A 21,434-nucleotide genomic window follows, 5' to 3' on the forward strand; every position below is an offset into this window, starting at 1 on the left:
GTATTATTACACTCTTTATGTATTTATCTGTTCCTAAGCTCACACAAGTTAGTGTGTTCTAAGCCAGTGTGCTTAATATTCTCTTTCAGTGTGTAACAGTAGACAGTGGCCCAAATGAATTTCTGATATAGTTAGCACGCTTAGAAAGGAGATGGAAGAAGATGAAAATTCATAAGAACCCAAATGTTAATTTAAGGTCGTAAAAATCAAATACCATGCGATCAGATATCTCTGATCCTTTCTACGTATACAGGATATAGTTGCCGTGCCGTAATTACTATACTGAGTACTTTCTTCCGGCACTTGAGCAGATAAAGGTATCTTGAATCAAGTGATGAGTTGCATAATGTCGGGACACTCGAGTGTTTTTCTTTTATTAAATCTGGACTAAACGTTACATGATTTATGCCACTTAAATAGACAGTCGTATTTTTGAAATGCCACTTTGGGATTCAAGGTATTATTGAGCCGTGGCAATTCTGGGGGTAATGGGGAGTGTGCAGTTCTTCCCAGGTGGCCTCTCCCACAAAACGTGTTTTTTTCTTGTAAGCAAACTACACCTAGTCCTAAAAGGAACTTTGCGCTTATTTCGAAGTGACCGGATTTTGTGGATGGATAAGTTTGTGGGTAGGGGCCGCCTCCTATATAGATTCACGAGGAAAAAATTAGAGCACTAATCTCAGGTCATTTCCTCTCAGAAGAAGATAAAGCCAGCTCTGAGCCAGCCTCTCCAGCCAAAGCAGGCAGGGGGTGGCACACCCTTATGCATAGGTTTGTAAGAACCTTTGACTCTTCGGGAACGAACCCTACTAACTCCCAACAGTCATCTCCCGCAGTAGACCTATCCAATTATCCTTACACCCCAGAATCTCGACATTTGCGGCTAGTGATGTGCCGCTCCGGACATCCATAAGGTTGCCTAGATTTAAGTGACACATCGGTTTTTGTAACCTACAACCGGTTTTTTGAACCCCGGTGTGGGTTCAACTGGAAGGTATACACCAGCCAGAAGTGAACCCTCTGGGGATCACAAACTATGTTAGTTGAGATCACTTATAGCGTTATTCCACATTTAAAATTCTGTATTATATTTTAGGGAGTGCGGCGGTACAACAATATCTATACCAATATAAAATATATATGATGTGGTCTCAATTCTGAATTTGATAACGGTTCCTATATTGTTTGTAACTAAGAATGACTCGTTTTGTTTTGTTACCGTTAAAACAAATCTGCCCAGTAGGAGCGGCTGCAAAGAGTTTTCACCCACCTTTAGAGATGGTAAGACCGTTTAAGGTGTAAAAATAGTTCATTATAGCTCATTTATACAACTACAAACATTATGAGATAATGACTTGGAGAAAATTGGGAACGTCTGTTTGTTTGCGTCGAGCACTGAACGTCCGCGTCTGTACGCAACTAGGCATAGGAAATTACCACTAAAATAAAACTGTATGCAACTACGTTAAAAACTACGATAATTTGGTTTTCTATCTACATGTCTGCATGCGCAAAATACTGGAATGACAGATTTTAGCAATCAGTAATCTGCATATTGCCGGTCAGCTGTTGTCGGCGAAAAGACGCATTAGAATGCGAAATCATAACTATATAAAATATTAACTGCGAGCAAAATATTATTTCAGAAACTACGGCAATTATCTTATCTAACTACGGGTTTCTTTAGATAAGGTTCGGCATTAGCCCGTTTTAGTGAACGGTAACCTGCGTACTGCCGATCAGCTGTTGTCCACGAATAGACGCATTAGAATGCGCGATCATAAATATCTGTGTATAAAATATGAACTGCGAGCAAAATATTATTTAATAACTACGGCAATTATCTTATCTAACTACGGGTTTCCTTAGATAAGGTTCGGCAGTAGCTCGTTTTAGTGAACGGTAATCTGCTGCCGATCAGCTGTTGGTCCGCAAATTTATTTGACGATTCGGTGGATTCGTGACTGAACTTCGATACATCGCTACTCGTAGATTAAAAAATCTTTGACATGTAACCACAATCTAATCAGTAGAGCTATACAACAACGGAATTACAATAAAATTTAGTTCGTTTTTTATTTCTGCTTCTAGATATAAATTAAATTATTTACTAACCATAATGTTTAGTTTTTATGTGAAGAACAACGAAAAATGTATCCGCCTTTGACATTTTTCAACAAAATTGCAACTTTGAACATTTATAACTTGGAAACTTGTGATCCAATTTAGACACAAGTTTTATACAAAATAGTTACAATTGGGCTGTTTTTGAGATTGTAATGTTAGACGTTTTGATAATGTTGTGACTTCCTAAATGTGCAATTCTGTTAATTTTAGTAATTATTTGTAATGAAATAGTTTGAAAATATTGGTATTGGAATCGAATGCAAAAGTCTGTGGTGACGAGTAGCGAAATCAACCCATCCTTGTTATTTTAAATGTATTAAGTCTCAAATGAGGCCAAAGTTACAGCTTTAATTTATAGTTTATTACACTGTGTTACATCCAAATATGTGTCAGGTTAACCAACTTTTTCAAACTGACTTTTTAAAATTACGTTTCAAGTATTACTGTAATTCACTTTAGTAATCAAAATTGTGATTAAACGTATGATTGACAATAGAGTTTGACATATAATATAACCTAAATTGTTGATCAGTTCAATATGATATAACCTAAATTGTTGATCAGTTCAATATAATATAACCTAAATTGTTGATCAGTTCAATATAATATAACCTAAATTGTTGATCAGTTCAATATGATATAACCTAAATTGTTGATCAGTTCAATATAATATAACCTAAATTGTTGATCAGTTCAATATGATATAACCTAAATTGTTGATCAGTTCAATATAATATAACCTAAATTGTTGATCAGTTCAATATAATATAACTTAAATTGTTGATTAGTTCAATATGATATAACCTAAATTGTTGATCAGTTCAATATAATATAACCTAAATTGTTGATCAGTTCAATATAATATAACTTAAATTGTTGATCAGTTCAACTCAACTCAGTTGTTGATCTACTTATTTCAGACAGATAAAACTAAAATTGTACCTAATCTGATATGACTGTTGTTAGAACGCCATTTTCACTGAAGTGCGCAAATCATTCAACCTCCTTGTTGTTAGGTAGAGTTTTGTCTTCATCATCGTATTAGAGAAGAGCCTTCATTATGACCTTGCGTCATACAGTACATGCACTGAACCACCTAAACACTTCAACTTTCAACGAGTTTTCTATTTATTAAAATTTTAAATTATGAGTGTTCATGACTAGTAAGTTTTTTTACTATTTGATTGCAATGTATGTAATATGACCAACAGTTTCAAGAATACCTTTTTTTTTTAATGGAACTATTCTGAAAATACGTACATCTTTAAGCTATTTTAACATTTACAACTTTACGCCCTTATCATTTAAAAATTCCAAGCAATATTAGAAAATAACAAATTTATTTTCAGGTTCTAAATACGTTTAGTCATCTTAGTCACCTGCTGGTTGCACATCCCAGGCTCCGAATTTAACATCGGGATAAAGTTTAAAACTGTGTTAGAAATAAAAACTCATCTCAAATCCATAAGAAACTTATATTTTAGTGTTTCACTGCTAATGGATTGTTAAAAAAATATGATTATCTGTTAAAAGTAATGGTTTTTAATTTATATTCGAATTAAAATTTGTATGGGAAATCTACTCTGAATATAATCATCAAAAATTAGTATTGACAGATAATCATATTTTTAATAATTCATTAAGCTGAGATACTAAAATCTAAGTTGCTATAGTGAAACATTTATGAGATTGGGACAAATTTTAATTTATAACAAAGTCCTTTGATAAATTCAGACTAGCTCTTCATCTTAAGCAATTGTGATATTTTAAAACTTTTCTTTAAATAAATTTGTCGTCTTCTCTAGTAACCAAGAGTTCTTACTTCTCTATTATCATTAAAGTTTGATCACCAGGATGATGCTTTAAGTGATGAAAAAGGTGATAACTATTTTGGGCAAGGTTAGGGCTATAGGTTCACCATCCAAAACTTCCTATCCAAATGAGTCAATTATTTCATTAGTGTGAACAGCAGTGTGATTAGATAAGATAAAAGTATTTTCTTCGGTTTCTATCCAGAAACAATATTGGCAGTTCTTCGAAATCATATTTACACATATGTATGCATGTGTACACACCCACAAGATTGTGTTATGCATCCCAAATGCCATGATCGGAAATAGATCAATTAATATTAAATATTGCTTAATTGTTACAGGAATTATAGCAGTATATTTATGAACTATGGTCCAGTTATTAAAAGATTTTAAGTTTTCTGAAGTTACAGGTAGAATGTGGTATCAATTCCTTGATGTACTGTATGTAGTTGTCTTTTAGACTTGGATGTTTTAACTTTCTATACTACATTAATCATATTCACGGGCACATATTGTTTTCTTTGCTGGAAAAGTTTTCTGCATAGTCCTTTACATAATTTGATACATGTTTATTAATACTTATTTATATTGACTGTTAACAGATAATTGAAAATGTTTTCTTTCTCTTCGGAGTTTCTAGTAAATAGCAAGCAGTCTGGACCTTTTAGCGTTTATTACTGCCCTTACGTTATAGCTGGTGTTCTGATCTTTCACTATTCTATATTTAATAAAAATCCAACTTTTATGTACTCATACCTAAATCATACATTTCTTACTATTTTGTACTTTATTTACAGTACATAACAATAATGTATTATTAATTTTCCAACATTTTTCTAAAAGTTAAAATCTAATTATTGAGATAGTTTTTGTGATGGTACTATTATGAAACATTATTTAATGTAAAGTATATTTATATATATATATATATATATAAAATATTATCATCTTTATCCTCTACACAAACGATTTTCCTCAGTACATGGAGGGTTTCAGCAGTACACTGATGTATGCTAATGATACTGTGCTTCAAACGAATCAAGACGAGCTAGAGATAGCTGCTTACACGGCTGTTAATATGGCAGTGCAATATTGCCATGGCAATGACCTTGTTGTAAACAAGACAAAAACAAAACAGCTATTCTTTGGAAGACACAAAGATACTGTAGGAGTACTGCTTGAACTGGAGGAAATCAGCACTTCAAAGTATCTCAGAGTGACAATAGATGACTCTCTGACGTGGACACACCACATTGACAACCTCTGTAAAAGGTTTAGTGCAGGACTGTATGTGATCCGCAGGATGAAACATATCAGCGACCTAGGAACAGCTAAAACTGCATACTATGCTCTCTACGAATCACATCTTCGATACGGTATAGCAGTCTGGGGAGGTACCACACTAGGCAACCTGCAACGGGTCCTAATACACCAAAAGAGAGCAATTCGGATCCTTGCAAGCCTACGCACAAGAGAATCATGCAGGCAAGCCTTTCAAGAACTGAAGATTCTCACTGTGGTTACCCTATACATCCTGGAAGCTGTGACCTACGTACACCTGAAATCACCCAGTGAAGTGATAACTGGAGCACAGCAACATGACAACAACACTCGGTATGCTAATTTTATATATATATATATATATATATATATATAATTATGGTAACGATAAACTGTTAATTTTGATCAAAAGTCTAAAACACTCGATTCACAGTGGTAAATGCTTGCCAGTAATAGCTAAGGGTGTCCTTGAGAAAAAAAAATGTTACTCATAGATATTGCAGTTGGTCTTCAAGAATGTCTGAAGCATTAGCCTTCTATTTGTCAAGTATCCATCAGTACGTGTTACATGTATTGTCTTACATATTGCTAAAAATCAACAAGTCCTCAATTTTTTAAAAGCTGGTTTGTATTTTGTTCCAAACTAAGTTTTGTTCGTATTTGTATAACTAATTATTCAGAAATTATATGCATTCAGTTAAGGTACAATTTATGGGATAAGAAATGCATAATTTTGCTTGAGGAATAAACGTCAAATAACCAACAAAATTTTTTTTTTATTTATTTAAATACATAGGTAGTGTACAACACTTACTTTAGTTATATTCAAATATAACGTCATAACATTGTTGTTTTACTCAACTACAAAAATTGCATGAATTTAATGCAATCGATAAAAACAAAAAGTTCTATAACATAAATATGTAACAATATATTTGTAGTAGAGATACACACTATATACATAATTAAAATATGTATTACCAATTATTTAGTATCTAATACAACAAATTAGTCATCTTCTAAACTTGTGTAAAGACATTATGTTAATTAACAGTAATTCAAGTAATTACGATTAAGTGTGAAACTTATATTGTTGGAAATATTTGATAAAATTTACAAAATCTTGCCCCTCACCATATTTAACTACATCTAGACATGTTGATCTTCTTGTACTGCTGTATTAATGTAAGTGCCAAGTGCAATTAGAAACGTTTTGTTTAGTTTGAAATTTTATTACCAGCAGCTTATTATTGGAAGGATATTTCCTGTTGTACGTTTTGTTCAATTTTCTTAAGAAAATCAAATATAATATAACTATAAACAATAACCTATTTGAACGACAGCTTCTTAAGTAGCCACCACCCCTTTTCCTCCTCAGGGTCCTCAGATTGTTTGGCCTTTTTGCTGATCCGTTTACTTTCGTCCACAACAACTTTCTGTTCATCCAGGAAGTACTGTCGGTATTTTTGTATTCTCTGTAGATTTTGCTCTGTGAAACCAACACACAATTAACAAAATTTACTAAATATAGTTTTGATTTAATTAGAAATACATATCAGAAAATAATTTTAAAGATCTAAAGATTGCAATTTTGATTAGGGTTCAATATGGATGGCTGAATCGTAGAGGAGAGGGTGTTGGTTTCAAAGGGAATAGAAAGGGGAGTTCATTTCAGTGATATTGATAACGTAAATACTAAGTATGTATAGTTACATTAAATAAAGCTGGGTTTGTCGCTAGGGGTGCAGGCCCTTAGTAATATAGGTCAAGCACACGTTCAAAGCACATGTTACAGGTTGTCTCCCAACCAGTTCATTAAACTTTACCACGTTGTTCAGCAAGTAAAAAGTAACCAATAATACATGATAATATGCGTCTTATCTAGCTTAGTTTAGAAGTTATGTCTGTATGTGTGTTTTGGAAAAAGTTATTATCTGATGAAGTGTTTAAGATAAATTCGTGGAACACAGCAGAAACATTTATTGTACTGAGTTATGCAACCATGCAAAATATTAACCCTCTGCAGATATCTGTTTCAAAATGGCAGCAGTTCAAAATTCTTAAAGATTTTTTAAATCTACAAGTTCGACAAAAAAATTTTGAAATATAAATTATGAAGGCAATTTCAAGGCAAGTCCAATGGTGTATCATGTTTTGTCATAAATTCAAGGATAACTGAGAAAATAAATTTTTTCTACCAATATTGTCTTCCCCGTTTATTAAGAAAAAGGTATTGTAAAGGTGCGTAAGTGCATTAATTAAAATGGTTGCAAGACACCCTGTACTGTTGAAAAATTTGTAGTTAACCTTTTAACCACCTTGTGAAAGTTCCATTTTTGTGGATGTTCTGGAAGTTTCCTGAGCTTGTTGGAGTTGATGTTCAAAAGTAGCTTCAATTTTGTGCTCTATTAGCTCATTTTACTGTGGTGGACTTGTATTACTGCAAAGTTCTGCAAGGTTCTATCCTATAGGTTTAAATTTCCAGGATATGCCTTTCATTTAACATAGATGTTCGTTAGTTCTTTCTTAGAGTTCCTATAGTTAGATTTCTCGCATCAAAGGCTGTAAACCATTGACAAGTTTTTACAGAGAATGAAAATGACGTAAGAATTGTAATTTGTAATTTATTCTCGCACTCGACTTGCTTTAAGTAAGATCTCGTGTTTCTCAAGTGTTACATTTTTGGGCCTCAGTATTTTGTAAACTTGATTTTCGAGAGTTCTGTTGGTTGTTTTTCATTTGTCAGTAGAAGGTTTTTTTTGGGGTAATCAGAACCTTCTTTTAAAAAATGAAGATGCTCATTCTAGCCCCATGAGATGTTCCAAAGCACCTGATGGAAAATAAAGAGATTTCTTAAATACTATATTTGAGATATAAGCTATAATTGTCCCAGGCCCATTCCGATTGACTAGTTATTAATCTGTGTGGATTATGCTAAGGTTGTTGAATTGGAGACCTGAATACTGTGGATTTTAAAGAGGCATAAGCAGGAGCAGATATTTGCGGTTGAGGTTGTAAATTTATTACCAGAAGGTAAATCAAGATCTGTGTTCCAACATGTTTTAAATCAAGTACTTGAATTCATTTATCTGTAAAAAATAAACTCGTGTAAGACAATATAGCCACAAATTAAAGGTAATAAACCCCATGTTACACTCTCAAACAAATCTTTCGAATATCAAAGGGGCATAAATATTCACCGTTAAACATTCCCACCCCCCCATAATGTCACTTACCATTTAACTCTTCCATAGTCGGAGCTTCACCCCCATAGTCTTTTGGCATTATTTCTTTTGGTACTGTTTGGAATAGTGTTTCTAGGTTTGAATGCAACGTTATCTGGAAACAAAGAATAGGTCTATATTGATCAATAGTTCATGCTTCCATAGTCTGCTTTCCAAATAAATGGGCATATGTTAAAACTGCTTTTTTTTAGAGTTTGACCAGTTCACAGTGACACTCACCATTTCTTGTACCTCTGCCTTCAAGAAAGGTTTTAAAAACTGTAACACTTTGTGGATGAGTGGATGTATGTTGATGTGGTGTACTGCTACTATACGGAATGAAGATGCCTCCTGCAACATACGTACAGTTCTTTAATAATGCCTTAAAGAAAATTATGCCATAAAGAAATAAACCATGAAAATTTGCTGGGCATTACAACCATTAAAAGCTTATCTCTACATTATTTACTGACAGAGATTTGTATGATCTACGAGATTTGTATGATCTATGAAATTTGTATGATCTACGTGTTAAAATATTTTTGATCAGATATAGCAACTTTTATTATTCTTTAACACATCACTGCTTTAACACAATAGTGGTATTTGGTGACCACGCTGCACACAATGTGTTGTTGAAAAGTTTCAAAATCTTGTAAGTTTTTACAGTATTAAGCTTTAAAAACTTCACTGTCCGCCATCTTGAACCTTGACATGATAGTATATTTAATTTAATTTTTGTCTTGATTTGAGACTACAAAAAAAGTAATTTTACCAAATTTAAGTTCTGTACTAGTTTTAAAAATGTAAAAAAAAGCTAAGAAACACTTACAGACTGACACGTGGCAAACGAAAAAAGATAGACCATTAGTTGCGTTTACATTTTAGTTCCTTTAGGTCCTTGAAACAATATCATAAAGTTTGTGTAGAGAGTATTGTTGCACCCTGTATTTAGTGTAAAAGCTCGATTAAAAACAAATTGTTTAACTGAAATACTTACTGATAGTTTTCGTTCACCATATACAAACGGATATTATTTGTGGTATGATATAGGTATTTTGTCATTTTAATTCTAATTTTCTGCAATATTAAGAAGATTTAAATGATATCATGTAATGAAATTGTGCATAATTGTTCAAATACGGAAAATTTTAATTAAAAGTGGTGATAAATTAGTATGCAAATTCCATCAGTTCCATAATATTGTATAGATTATTTCTATTAATATTGTATATCATTTTAACAGTTTTTTTTTAAACAATAATTTAGAGCCTTTTGACATTTGTCTTTTTACTACAACTATTTAAAAATAAGTTTTCAGTTCAAGATGGTTCAAGTTACAATCAAGAGCATAACAGTCTGGGCATCTAATAAATTTCGATTTAGTTTTTATTGTTTTTCTGTAGGATTATACAACAATACTGAAAAGAGCCTTAGTGACATTTCACCAGGGAAGATATTTTACTGTACCTGGGAGTATCGCATGTTGTTCTTGCCCTGTTTGAAGGGGATGCTCCAGAAATGGGAGGCCCTGAAGTTGCCGACATCACATACCATCACCATGCCAGGGACAGTGCCATTCTCCAGCTGAAAGGCTTCTGTTGACATCGTCATGTACTTGACTAAGGCCGCAAAGTTATAATTTTTGATATCAGGATCAGATGTGCGGGTGATGATGATTTGGTTCCCCTCTGGGTCCCTTTCCGGTAGGTACACCACCTGCCTATAATCAGCATCAGGGTTTCAGTTTTAGTCTTTATTCAGTACTGCTCATGATACAGTTGTTGTAATAGTCGTCAATAACATAATTATGTATAAACCATACTACTGCTACCACCAGTTATATGTTGTTATAAAATGGGTTGTTCATTAAGCATGATTACTTTTATCCTTAAAAAAAAAAAAAAAAAAAAAAAAAAAAACTGTTATAATAATACTAATAATAATTTGTATAGTATTCTGCAGATTCATCTTTTCAATCCTTATTTTACCAACTGAACTTATAGTAAATTAGTACAAATTGACTAAATATTAATTTGAATTTAGTACCATCCAGTACAGTACAAAATACTGTCTTAAAATTAAAGCGAAAGAAATGAAAATACAATAATCATACACCTAATTTTTTTTGTGTTGCTACTAGTCGTTGTTAGATTCGAGATAAGGTACCACAGTACCTTCTCACTGATGGAATCATTATACTATATCATTGAAACGATCCGAAAGCGAGTGAATTGACTATGGCAAAAAGTCATCAAAACTGGCTTGAATAAGACAAAATGTGTGATTTAGAATCTTGTTTATCGGTTTCACTGGTTATTAGTATTTATTTAAGTTATTTAAAATTGACAGACAAAATTACACTCAATTTTGAACAAGAAGGAATGATTATCTGGAATATCAATGCATGGAATATATAGATCAGATCGATGCATTCCTTTATTAAGAACTTACTGAGCTCTAGCAGTTTCCAGGATCTCTTCAGACAGGGGGTCTCGGTCGGAAAAGAATTCAGTGTACTCGGTTCGGCAGGTGTAGTAGAGGTCTATAGTCTTCTTGGTGAGGTCCAGGTCCCACTGGCAGGCTTGCAAGAACAGCACAACCACTAGGTCTGGAATCAGTCATTATCAAACTGCTACATCTCATATGATTGTTTATAGTCTTTTTGGCGAGGTCCAGGTCCCACTGGGCAGGCTTGCAAGAACAGCACAACCACTAGGTCTGGAATCAGTCATTATCAAACTGCTACATCTCATATGATTGTTTATAGTCTTTTTGGTGAGGTCCAGGTCCCACTGGCAGGCTTGCAAGAACAACACAACCACTAGGTCTGGAATCAGTCATTATCAAACTGCTACATCTCATATGATTGTTTATAGTCTTTTTGGTGAGGTCCAGGTCCCACTGGGCAGGCTTGCAAGAACAACACAACCACTAGGTCTGGAATCAGTCATTATCAAACTGCTACATCTCATATGATTGTTTATAGTCTTTTTGGTGAGGTCCAGGTCCCACTGGGCAGGCTTGCAAGAACGGCACAACCACTAGGTCTGGAACCAGTTATTAACAATAACACAATCAAGAACTAAAATATTTTTTGTTTGTCTCTACAAACTATTATTTATTTTCTTTGTCGGATAACAAAATTTTGTTGTATGTTATACTGCACTGCATTCAATAGTTTTATATCTGGTTAAGAGTACAGACATCTTTTTAGATGTGAATAATAAATATATTCCCACTTTAGTCAGTGAAATTGTTTTCTGAGCTGCAACAGATTTAAAACTAGAAGCAAATATTAGTTTATATTAAATTAACAATTAACCTCAAATTAGAATTGTATTTGTTTTTATTAAGGTTAATTTGGTTTAAGCAGCTAATAATTATTCCTTTTGATCATAAAGATGTGAAATGAAAATGGTTTTAGTCAAACTTCAAATGTTAGATTCTAAAACTCACTATACACTCTACACTCAAGAAATTTTACATTATAGAGTGTGGGCTATATTGAACAATTATTTCTCCATATAAATGTGTGTGTGCATATATGTGAAGTATATACACCATTAATATACTCAAAAACGTGTTTTTATTGCATATTCCGTAAAGTAATTCTAAGCCTGAGTCTTCCTCATGTATTGTTCAAAGACCTACCGTACTTTTCTTGACCTCTTAAAAGGCTCTACATTTCGGTTTTGAATTAAAATGAAGAGCATTGGGCGCAAGATATCAACATCTTAACAATTATTAAAATGTGACATTAGATTAATTTTATTGGCTCTCTTTCAAATATGATAAAAATGTTCATATCTGACGTCAATAAACAAACAATCGGTACAAACTAACAACTGCAAAGAACTGTAAGTGTGCTGAATCAAAGGCTTATAAATGATAAGATACAACTAGACTGATAAACTAGCAACTACTCTTTATTCTCTTCAAAGTAGTATGTAGCCCTTGTAGAGAAATATCAACTACTCCTAGGGGGGGGGGGGGACTACTCCATTTTGTTCTTTAAAAAGTTCTTGATCTGTTTTTTGTTCAGAATGATATTTCAGCAGCACATGTCAGTAATACTGAATTATTTAAATAATTATAATAGTTTACTAAAAAAGTAATTGAAAAAATTAAAAAATTTGGGGTTCCGGACTCCTTGGATTGTATTTATGTATTTAAAACTCATGTTTGCATCACTGGAGCCCAGGCTTTCAAGAGATTTTCTAAGATAAAATGTTCTTCTCCTGAATGACTGTTAGAATTTCAATACAGAATACCATTCCCTATTGTTGTATTAAAAAAAAAAAAAAACTAAATGTCAATTAGTAAATATGATTGTTCAAAAAAAAATACTAAACCATGTCAAACTTTTGGTTGAAAACAACCTGGTTTCCTTTAAACTACTCCCTTACTTAAACTGAAACATTAAGTGAATGACATGTCCATTGTTTTTATAATTAAAAATGTTGCACAACAGCTGATGACTGGGTTAAAGCAACAATGAATTATCAAACAAGCTAAATGCAATGTCGGTTTACAGATGTACATTGCAGTAATTATGTCATTTGCCGAGGACTAATCATTTGATGCCACAAGGTAATCAAAAGTAAGGAGGAAATAAATGAGGGGGAGATACTTGTATTATACTTGGTCACGGTACTGTAATCAGTCTTATTTTATTGAAAGTTATAGAGCAATCAATATAGCATGCTACAATTATTAGAAATTCATTTTGGGACAAAAGAAATATAGTATATTTTAAACATTAAGTGGGAATACTGCGCGCGTTTGGGACAAATTAAACCCATTCTTCACTAACCCGGTACAGGAGGTAGGTGGGGTTGACTTTTGATCCATGCCTGTACATCTTGTATGTCTTCTGCCTTGAGTTCTGGATTCTTCTTGAACTCATCTTCTAGTGTGACCTTGAACATTCCTGGAACTAGGTTGTCCGATTTGTCTGCAAAACTGATACAGTTCAAACTGTTATTGTCAGTACTTCATGTTAAATGTTGTAAGAACAAATGAAAATGGGCTCTTTATTTTATCAGATGAACCACTTTACTGTAAAAATGAGGAGAGGTTAAGTTTTGCATATTTGGAAATTTTATGGTTGCAGTAACAATCACTTAGCAATAGGCTGATTTGGATGTGTCATATAATTGGTATACAAAAATGTAAGCACAGACATTTATATTTTTGAATCTTATATTTTGAAAGAAACAAAAGATTATGATGACAAAATTGTAAAAAAAAGCGAAATGTGAAACATGCCAAATGAAAATAACGGTTATTTATACATAGGTACATACATCGCTAATCCAAAAAAAAAAGGAAAAAGATGATAGACTTAAATCAAAAAGCATGTATAGTTCACTTTAAATAAACAATGTTTTAAGTATAATTTGATTAACTCTGGTTTTTATTTGTCTTACAATGTTAAAATTTAAACGTATTACAGTAGTACATGAATAATAGTTTAGAAGATGTTATTAATTTAATTTTTATATCGGAAGTAATTATAAATAATTCACGCTTCTTACTAATTACGTATTCTACTCTGAGAATGATAATAATTGTCAAATCATTGTTGTTGATCTCTTAAAGTATTGCTTAACAAATAAGTTTCTTCTAAATTGAATATGTGACAGTCTATTCACTTGGAACCATTTATTGTACTACAGTTTACCTCTGTGATGTTGCCGTCTAAGTTGCGAATTCTCAGCTGATTACCAAGACACAACTACTGCCAGAGTAAAGCTAATAGACAACCATTCATTATCTCTGGAGTAGAGTGGCCTTGATGTTGGTGTTGAGTACACAAGCAGTGTTGCCACTGAAAGAAAAATTCCCACTCTGGTGTTAGAGAATCTCACTTTCCTGTGTACCCTGAACTGTCAAAGTTGTAAAGGACTATGCACAAGTTTAATTCCTTATTAAATGAATATCGAAGACAATGCATATAGAGGTTTATATTACATTCTCTTGTGTAACTTTTAAAGTGTAACATTTTACTGTATTTTTGTGCTTTTTTTAAGATCTGTACTTATGTGAAGGTATAAAATCTTTATAGATAATATATTGTTAATGCTTGTGTGTTAAGTAATATAAAAATAATAGCAATCAAGAGTACTATATTTAAATTAGGTTAAAATGTGAACATAAAGTAATAAATGCTTAATATATGTTCAAACACTCCAATAAAATGAAAAAGTTTTTATTTTGTATAAATTATAAAGTAATAATTTATTCCATACTACAAAATGGATCACAATTCGTCTAGAAAGTATAATATTTCATTTACATCAAATACACAGTTCTTAATTTTACAAAATATTATTTTATTTTATTTTCTGTTGCATTTTTTGTTGGTTTTTGAGAATGAAACTTAATGATGTAATATCAGGATAAAACAGTGAAACATTCTAAATTACATTAAGTAAAACTTTTAATTTTTTGATTCTTGGATTGTTTGTATTTATGATTATTACTGTGATCATTATCTGGTTGGGTTCTAATATACATACATTCTAGAATGTACAAATGTGCAAATTTACTTTTAGATTTACAGTTAATGTTTTAAGTTCTGTAAAAACAAATACAACAGATTCACCCTGCTAGATTCTTAAATTTTTCATACAGTTTTTTTTTTTTTTTTTTTTGTAGAACAAGAAATTTGTTTTTAATATTATTTAAAGCTATTTCAAATGCACCTGTTTCATTTACTATATGGGATTGTGCATGAGGAAAGAAAAAAAAACATCTTAGAAACCTTATGTACTTGGAAGTAAGTAAAGTTTTCGCATCTCTATTGTGTGTTTAAAGTATTTTTCTTAGAGCTAGCGGTCCAATATATCGGATTGTACCCAATAGGCTACTTTAGTAAGATCTGACAGTGATGTTAGAAGGTTAAGCTCTTCACGGTTTTTGACGTAATTGTGTTAAAGTGTACAATATTACACATCATTATATTGTTCCTGTTCTATTCTGTTGTCTGCCGTAATATTGCACAAGAAGCATTTCTATGTGCGCTTCGTGTAAGTAGTTATGACGATTTTACTAGATGTCAGCATTTTTTTGGTCCTCTGTCATGTGTGTTTCTACCTAGGTGAGTTCACTGTAGTCGCACAGTGCACACAACTGTTGCGTATTCTTGTTGAATGCCATCACAATTTTATACCTTTTGCACCTGTATGAGCACTGCTAGTTCGAGTGAATTTTATTTCCGAAGCCAAGTTTGAGTTGCCTTGTTGCCACGATCAAGAAAATACGTCCAAAAGTTTATATTTATGGCTATTCTAATTTACTTTGTTCTTTCTATGTTTTATTCCATACATAATTTTGCCTTGTTTCCCGATCAAGAAAATATATATCACAGATCAGGGAAGTCTACTTCTTAATATTTTGTAAAAATGTACAGTTAAAAGTACATTAACAATGACACCAAGCTTTTGTTTTTTTATAAACGGAAAAATATTGTTAATATGTTAGAACATTTAGAGCTAGAATTAGTACATTAGTTCAAAAACACAATCCAGCAAACTTTCATCTGGCATAGTTCTTGCTGACTGCTTCAAAGGGAGTCTTTGGTGTCAAATTCTGACCATCTTATGTTTTAGGACATTTTGTAAGGTAGATATTTTACTTATCTACACGTTGAAATATAAAAAGTCGTGAAAAAATGATTACTCCTTACAGGTTCTCACTCACTATAAATGTAAACAAATTGAAAATAATAAACATTGTTTATACAGAACAGTTGATTGTATTTGACTGGCTCATTCAATTAAAATTACTCAACTTTAGAAACCAAGATGGGAATTTTCACTACTCTAGAGACCAGTGGGGCATAGCTCGGAGGGATTCTAGAAATAAGAATAGCCCTATATTCATCCCAGGAACCATAAGAATGTCCATGTAAAATGTCACTACAATCGGTTGTATAGTTTACGTGTGGAAAAAAAAGGCACTTTCACATTTATGATGTTATTAGGATTTTTAGTGCTTATTGTACCATGGAAATATGCGATGCACAAATAGACTTCGTTTGAGTGAATTGATACGGCAGATAGTGAAAATGAATTAGTGGGCAATATATAAAACAATAATAAAAAAAGAACAAAAATTTGAAAAAAGGCTCTAAAAAGTAACTTTTTTCGTAAAAAGTATATACCTAAACTGTACAATGTTGCTGTCTCTCTAAACAACAGTGAAATTAATTCATTTAAAAACATAGCTTAAGTTAAAAAAAGAGAAGTGGTAAGTGGTTAACTTATATATTACTAAAAGAACTACTGTAAATGTAACATTTCTAGTTGAATAGTATCTAATTTGGTATCAGATGTTTGTACAACAAGATGTGAATTATCAGCAAACATATAAGTTAGTATGTCATTTGTTCAAGGTTATTAATAATTTATTCTATATAATTGATTAGTCTTAAACATCATAACCATATTGCTAATATTGGGTATAGAATAATAAATTCTATAGACCAAACCTGCTGCAATCGTTTTATTGTAATTTTTTCTTTATTAAATTTTATCGGTTTAAAACATATTTTTTCTAAATTTTTGAATTTAAAAAAGTAAATTTTGAAAAATATACTAAGTAAACTTTTATCTGCAATTTTTTTTTACAAACACAAGTGTTTTTTTAAAATACAAGATCATGAAATAATAATAATTTTGGCTACTGGAAGTGTTTATCCATACACATGTACTATGATACCTACGTCTGAACATATTTTTCATGAAACACACTTATTGATCAGTTACTCCCAACATAAAAATATTCCCACATATGTATGATTTTATCAGGACCATTGTAATAAATAGTTTTCAATACTATTGCAACAGAAAAATTAAAATACAAGCTATAAACTTAGATTTGTGTTTTATTTCATGTTTAAATAATTGTAATATCAGAAGACCTGTGTATATCACGTGATAGCTTCACTATTGCTCTGAAATAAAGAGACAATCACAGTTTGCTGTATTTGTTGAAGATAGACAATGCCAATCTAGCTTATCTTATTTATCTCAAATTGTTTCATCTATCTTATCAAACTATGCACTCTTACTTTCCAAGATTTTTGAGTTTTAAGTAATCTAAAATCGATAACGAAAATGTTAGTTAAGATGTACCATAATAAACAGTGCCCTGTTTATATGAGGTAGAAGTACACTACACCATGTGTCATAACAGACTTCGCTGAGGTTGTATGCAAAATTTCAAATCTACAGCTCATTTCATTCTCGAGATTTCTTGCCGACAGATAGACAGAAAGAAAATCTTACAAAAAAGAAGTTGACATGAAAATGATTTATTATAGAACTCATTCTTAATAGAATTTTTTTTTAAATGAATTTTCATTGAAAATTTAAAGTCAACATTTGAAATCTTTCTCGACACAATGCCACATGGTGCACTGAGACTTTTTTTCATCATAAAAATTCGGTTTCATATAAGTGTTTAATTAAATAATATTAATAAAAGTCTACACACCAAGTCATTATAAAATGATATTGTATTTGTTGGGATATTTAGGTAACATCTTTTAATATATCAAATGTTTGAATCTCTTATGGAGTATTAAGTTTGTTTACAGGTTTATTTATTTTATTTTTCGTTGCCATCATGGTTACTTTGAAAAAATATTCGCTAAGGCTCAGCCAAATCCCATGGAGTGGTGCGCACCATCATTGAACTCAGTGTTTCTCAAATAGAAATGAAGCTTGATGCAAAATTTCTAGTCTGCAGGTCAGTTCGTTTTCAAGTTATCGTGCGGACAGACAGAAATGAATTTTTTCCATCCCACGAAGGATAGGCTTCGTTACAGCTCACCCGATGGAAATATTGAGTGGAAGGAGATGAAAGTTGTGCCCCTTCATTTGTCTGTTACAACACAGCGCATTGTCGTGCTCGGTGACTGCATACATATATTATGAAGGCTGCAGGCATATTCAGTAAATCAGGTGCCTGTGGTGTACTGTTGTATCTCCTATATCATTTTAAATAAATCATAAAAAAGGATAACTAACTTGGAGTTGACGTCTTGGGAAAATAAATATACAATTTAATAGTTATTAACCCTTTTGGAACTCATTAAAAAGTACTAATTTCTCTATGTGGTAGTACTTAAATGTTCAATTAACCCCTTTACTTAACACTTAATAGTGTACAAGTAGTATAAATGGTTGTTTAACTCTTTAAGCTATTATTAAGGTCATGATTCAATAATAAATGTCTCATAGAGAATAAAATGGACATAGATCAAGTGGTGTCTTTATTAATAGTGAAGAAAAAAAATTCAAAAAGGGTATTTTGGATCTGGTACACTTATGTAAGAAAATCACTGATCCATGCCAACTTCCATCCAGGCCAACCACCGTTAATTTAAGGTGGTTTACCACAGACCAGTGACTCATAAGTGTACACCAGACCACAAAAATCTTTAATGTCAGGTGCGGGAATTGAATTCGTGACTCCAAGGCTAACTCTAGTGTCCAAGAGTAGCCTTTTAGAACACACAGCAACACAAGTTCGGTTAAAGTATTAAATGTAAGTAAAGAAGTTTTTCAAAAGTTAAAAATTAGTTAATTATATAACTAATATATGTATAATCTGAATTAATTATTTGTAGATTGCATAAATAAGATAGGACAGTCTCTACATGTTTTGTGCTGTAAATAATAATAATAATAAATTTATTGTTATAAGACTTTTACAAGTATTAACAACGTCAGTAATACAGTACATTGCCAAGTCCATGTATACTTATAACTATAAATTAGGCTACAGATAATTTATAATATTTTTAAATCATACTTTTTCATAATTTTATATATGTTAAAGTATAATAGGAGTAGTTAAAACAACACTATCAATTAGTTAACTTAATAAATTATTAAAATTAAATCACATTTAAAAGAATTACACTAATAACAATAACAAAACTGTAATACAAGAACTAATGAAATGAAAAATGACTTTATTAGAGGCGAAGTTAGGACTATAAAGTCCTCTCTACCACTTAACCTCAACTAATAAAAGATAAATAAATTAAATAGTAACAATAACAGTTAATAAATAACAACTAATTAGAAATAACGAGGGAAAAGCAACCAATGAATAGTAACTAAACAATAAAAAAGGTTAAACGATTCTCAAAAAGCAATATGATCAACTGCAAAAACTCTTCAAGACTGTAAAATGGATTAACCAATAACCACCTATAAAGTTTCTTTCTGAAAATTAAGTCAGGTTATTTATCAACCAAAGGCATTAACATTTATTAAAAACTTTTAATGAAACTACTTTGTGACTATTCATGATTTTACTTAGACACTTAAATTAATTTGTTGGTTATTTCGATTCCTGGTATTATAGTTATAATATCAAATCTCACGTTTAATTTTCTTAGAGTTTTCATAATGGACACTACCAAATCAAATATATAAAAATTGATTGCTGAAGGTATTTCCTGAGGTACCAAATGGGTGATACAGTAGTCTAAGGTGTTTGACTCTGAAGTAAGTCTTACAGCTTTCTTTTGAACAATTAAAATTTAGTTTATCCTACTGCAATTACCCAATACTTTAAGACCATACCTTAGAGTGGACTGAAAATAGAAGTAAACAATTCTTACTTAGTTTTGAAATATACAATAAGTCTCAATCAATAAGTTGTTCTTGACAATTTTGATGCTATATACTCGTAATCCACATGTGTATCCCAAGTCAATTTATCATCAACGAAAACCCTTAAAAACTTAACTCTGCTGTCTACATTGATAACAACAACCACTGGTCTTAAACTAAACAGTGTATTTTGAGTTTTTTCTATATTAATTGGAAATCCATTTGATTAAACCACCCTGAAGTGTTAGTCACTGTTTTATTAACAACTAGCTGTTTCCCGCGGCTTCGCACGCTTTTCGCAAGTTTTGCCCGCGTATGAGCATTTCTGGTTGAAGTAAATTATATTTCCAACCCCGATGTAGATTTTACCTTGATGTCACGATCAAGAAAATATGTCAAAAATGTATTGTACATGCATAATGTATTTTATTACAAAGTGGTCTACCACTCAACCTTTAAGTTCAACCAAAAATTTAGTTTAGACAATTATACATCATAACTTAGCGCCTTCAAATAGTGTTTCACTGTTTAATATACGTATCTATCTCGTTGTAAATGTCAAAAAATGTTTGTTTACATAGAAACGTCAAAAATATTTATGTTTACTTAGTTACTGTCAAAAATAACAACAATTTTTTTGTCGCATTATATATGTTTACAAAGAACAGCTGATTAAAAATTTGAAAAGACTCTTTCACTTAATAACATATGTTTGCTGCAATGCATTTCTTACGGGTATTTCTGTAACCAGTGGGGCGGAATCCTGAATCGGGAAAGGGATAAAAAGTATCCTATAACCTTCTACAGATCAAGACGAACAAATTTAAAAAAAAAATTAGGCGAATCCGTCGAGCCGTTTGTGAGTGATGCTGTTACACACGAACAGTTTCATTTTTATATATATAGATTTCTTTTAGTTAATTTATATTTTAGCTAATATTTGTAAAAAAAGTGCTGTAGACGCATACAAGGTTGTTAATGTATTTCGTGAATTAGGCAAATCGTTAATTGATATTAAAAATAACAAAGGGTCCAATATAGAGCTCTGGGGAACACCCCACTTATCCTTGGTTTCTTTTGACCACATCTCATTAACACACACTTTTTGTACAGGTCACTAAGATAAGACATAAAAAATGATATAGCAACACCTTGCGCACCTAATAATTTAACCCCATGATAAGATCGGTGTGTCTTAGAAATAAACAGTTCCTTACCTTCTGTATTTTTTTTCAAAACTCTTATCATCCACTAGTAAATGTACAAATTATGAGCCAAGCCTTGATGGAAAATGTAATTTCTTGTCACACTGCATGCAGGGTTTGCATTTATCTAATCTTCATTGGAAA

At 31.8% G+C, this 21,434-nt stretch overlaps 1 protein-coding gene across 1 annotated transcript; it reads right to left on the reverse strand.

Annotated features, from left to right (window-relative positions):
• Nucleotides 1–5,978: 5,978 nt before the first annotated feature.
• LOC124366943 (alpha-tocopherol transfer protein-like) lies at nucleotides 5,979–21,404 on the reverse strand. The gene is made up of 8 exons (XM_046823559.1): nucleotides 21,303–21,404; nucleotides 14,133–14,279; nucleotides 13,263–13,411; nucleotides 10,901–11,057; nucleotides 9,917–10,169; nucleotides 8,687–8,797; nucleotides 8,459–8,561; nucleotides 5,979–6,711 (listed from the first exon to the last, which is right to left on the reverse strand). Exons 3-8 carry the CDS (start codon nucleotides 13,375–13,377, stop codon nucleotides 6,551–6,553), a joined length of 900 nt encoding a protein of 299 aa, XP_046679515.1. The 5' UTR covers nucleotides 13,378–13,411; nucleotides 14,133–14,279; nucleotides 21,303–21,404; the 3' UTR covers nucleotides 5,979–6,550.
• Nucleotides 21,405–21,434: the final 30 nt, after the last annotated feature.

Source organism: Homalodisca vitripennis, chromosome 7 (genome assembly GCF_021130785.1).
Source record: "Homalodisca vitripennis isolate AUS2020 chromosome 7, UT_GWSS_2.1, whole genome shotgun sequence".
Taxonomy (NCBI): Eukaryota; Metazoa; Arthropoda; class Insecta; order Hemiptera; family Cicadellidae; genus Homalodisca; species Homalodisca vitripennis.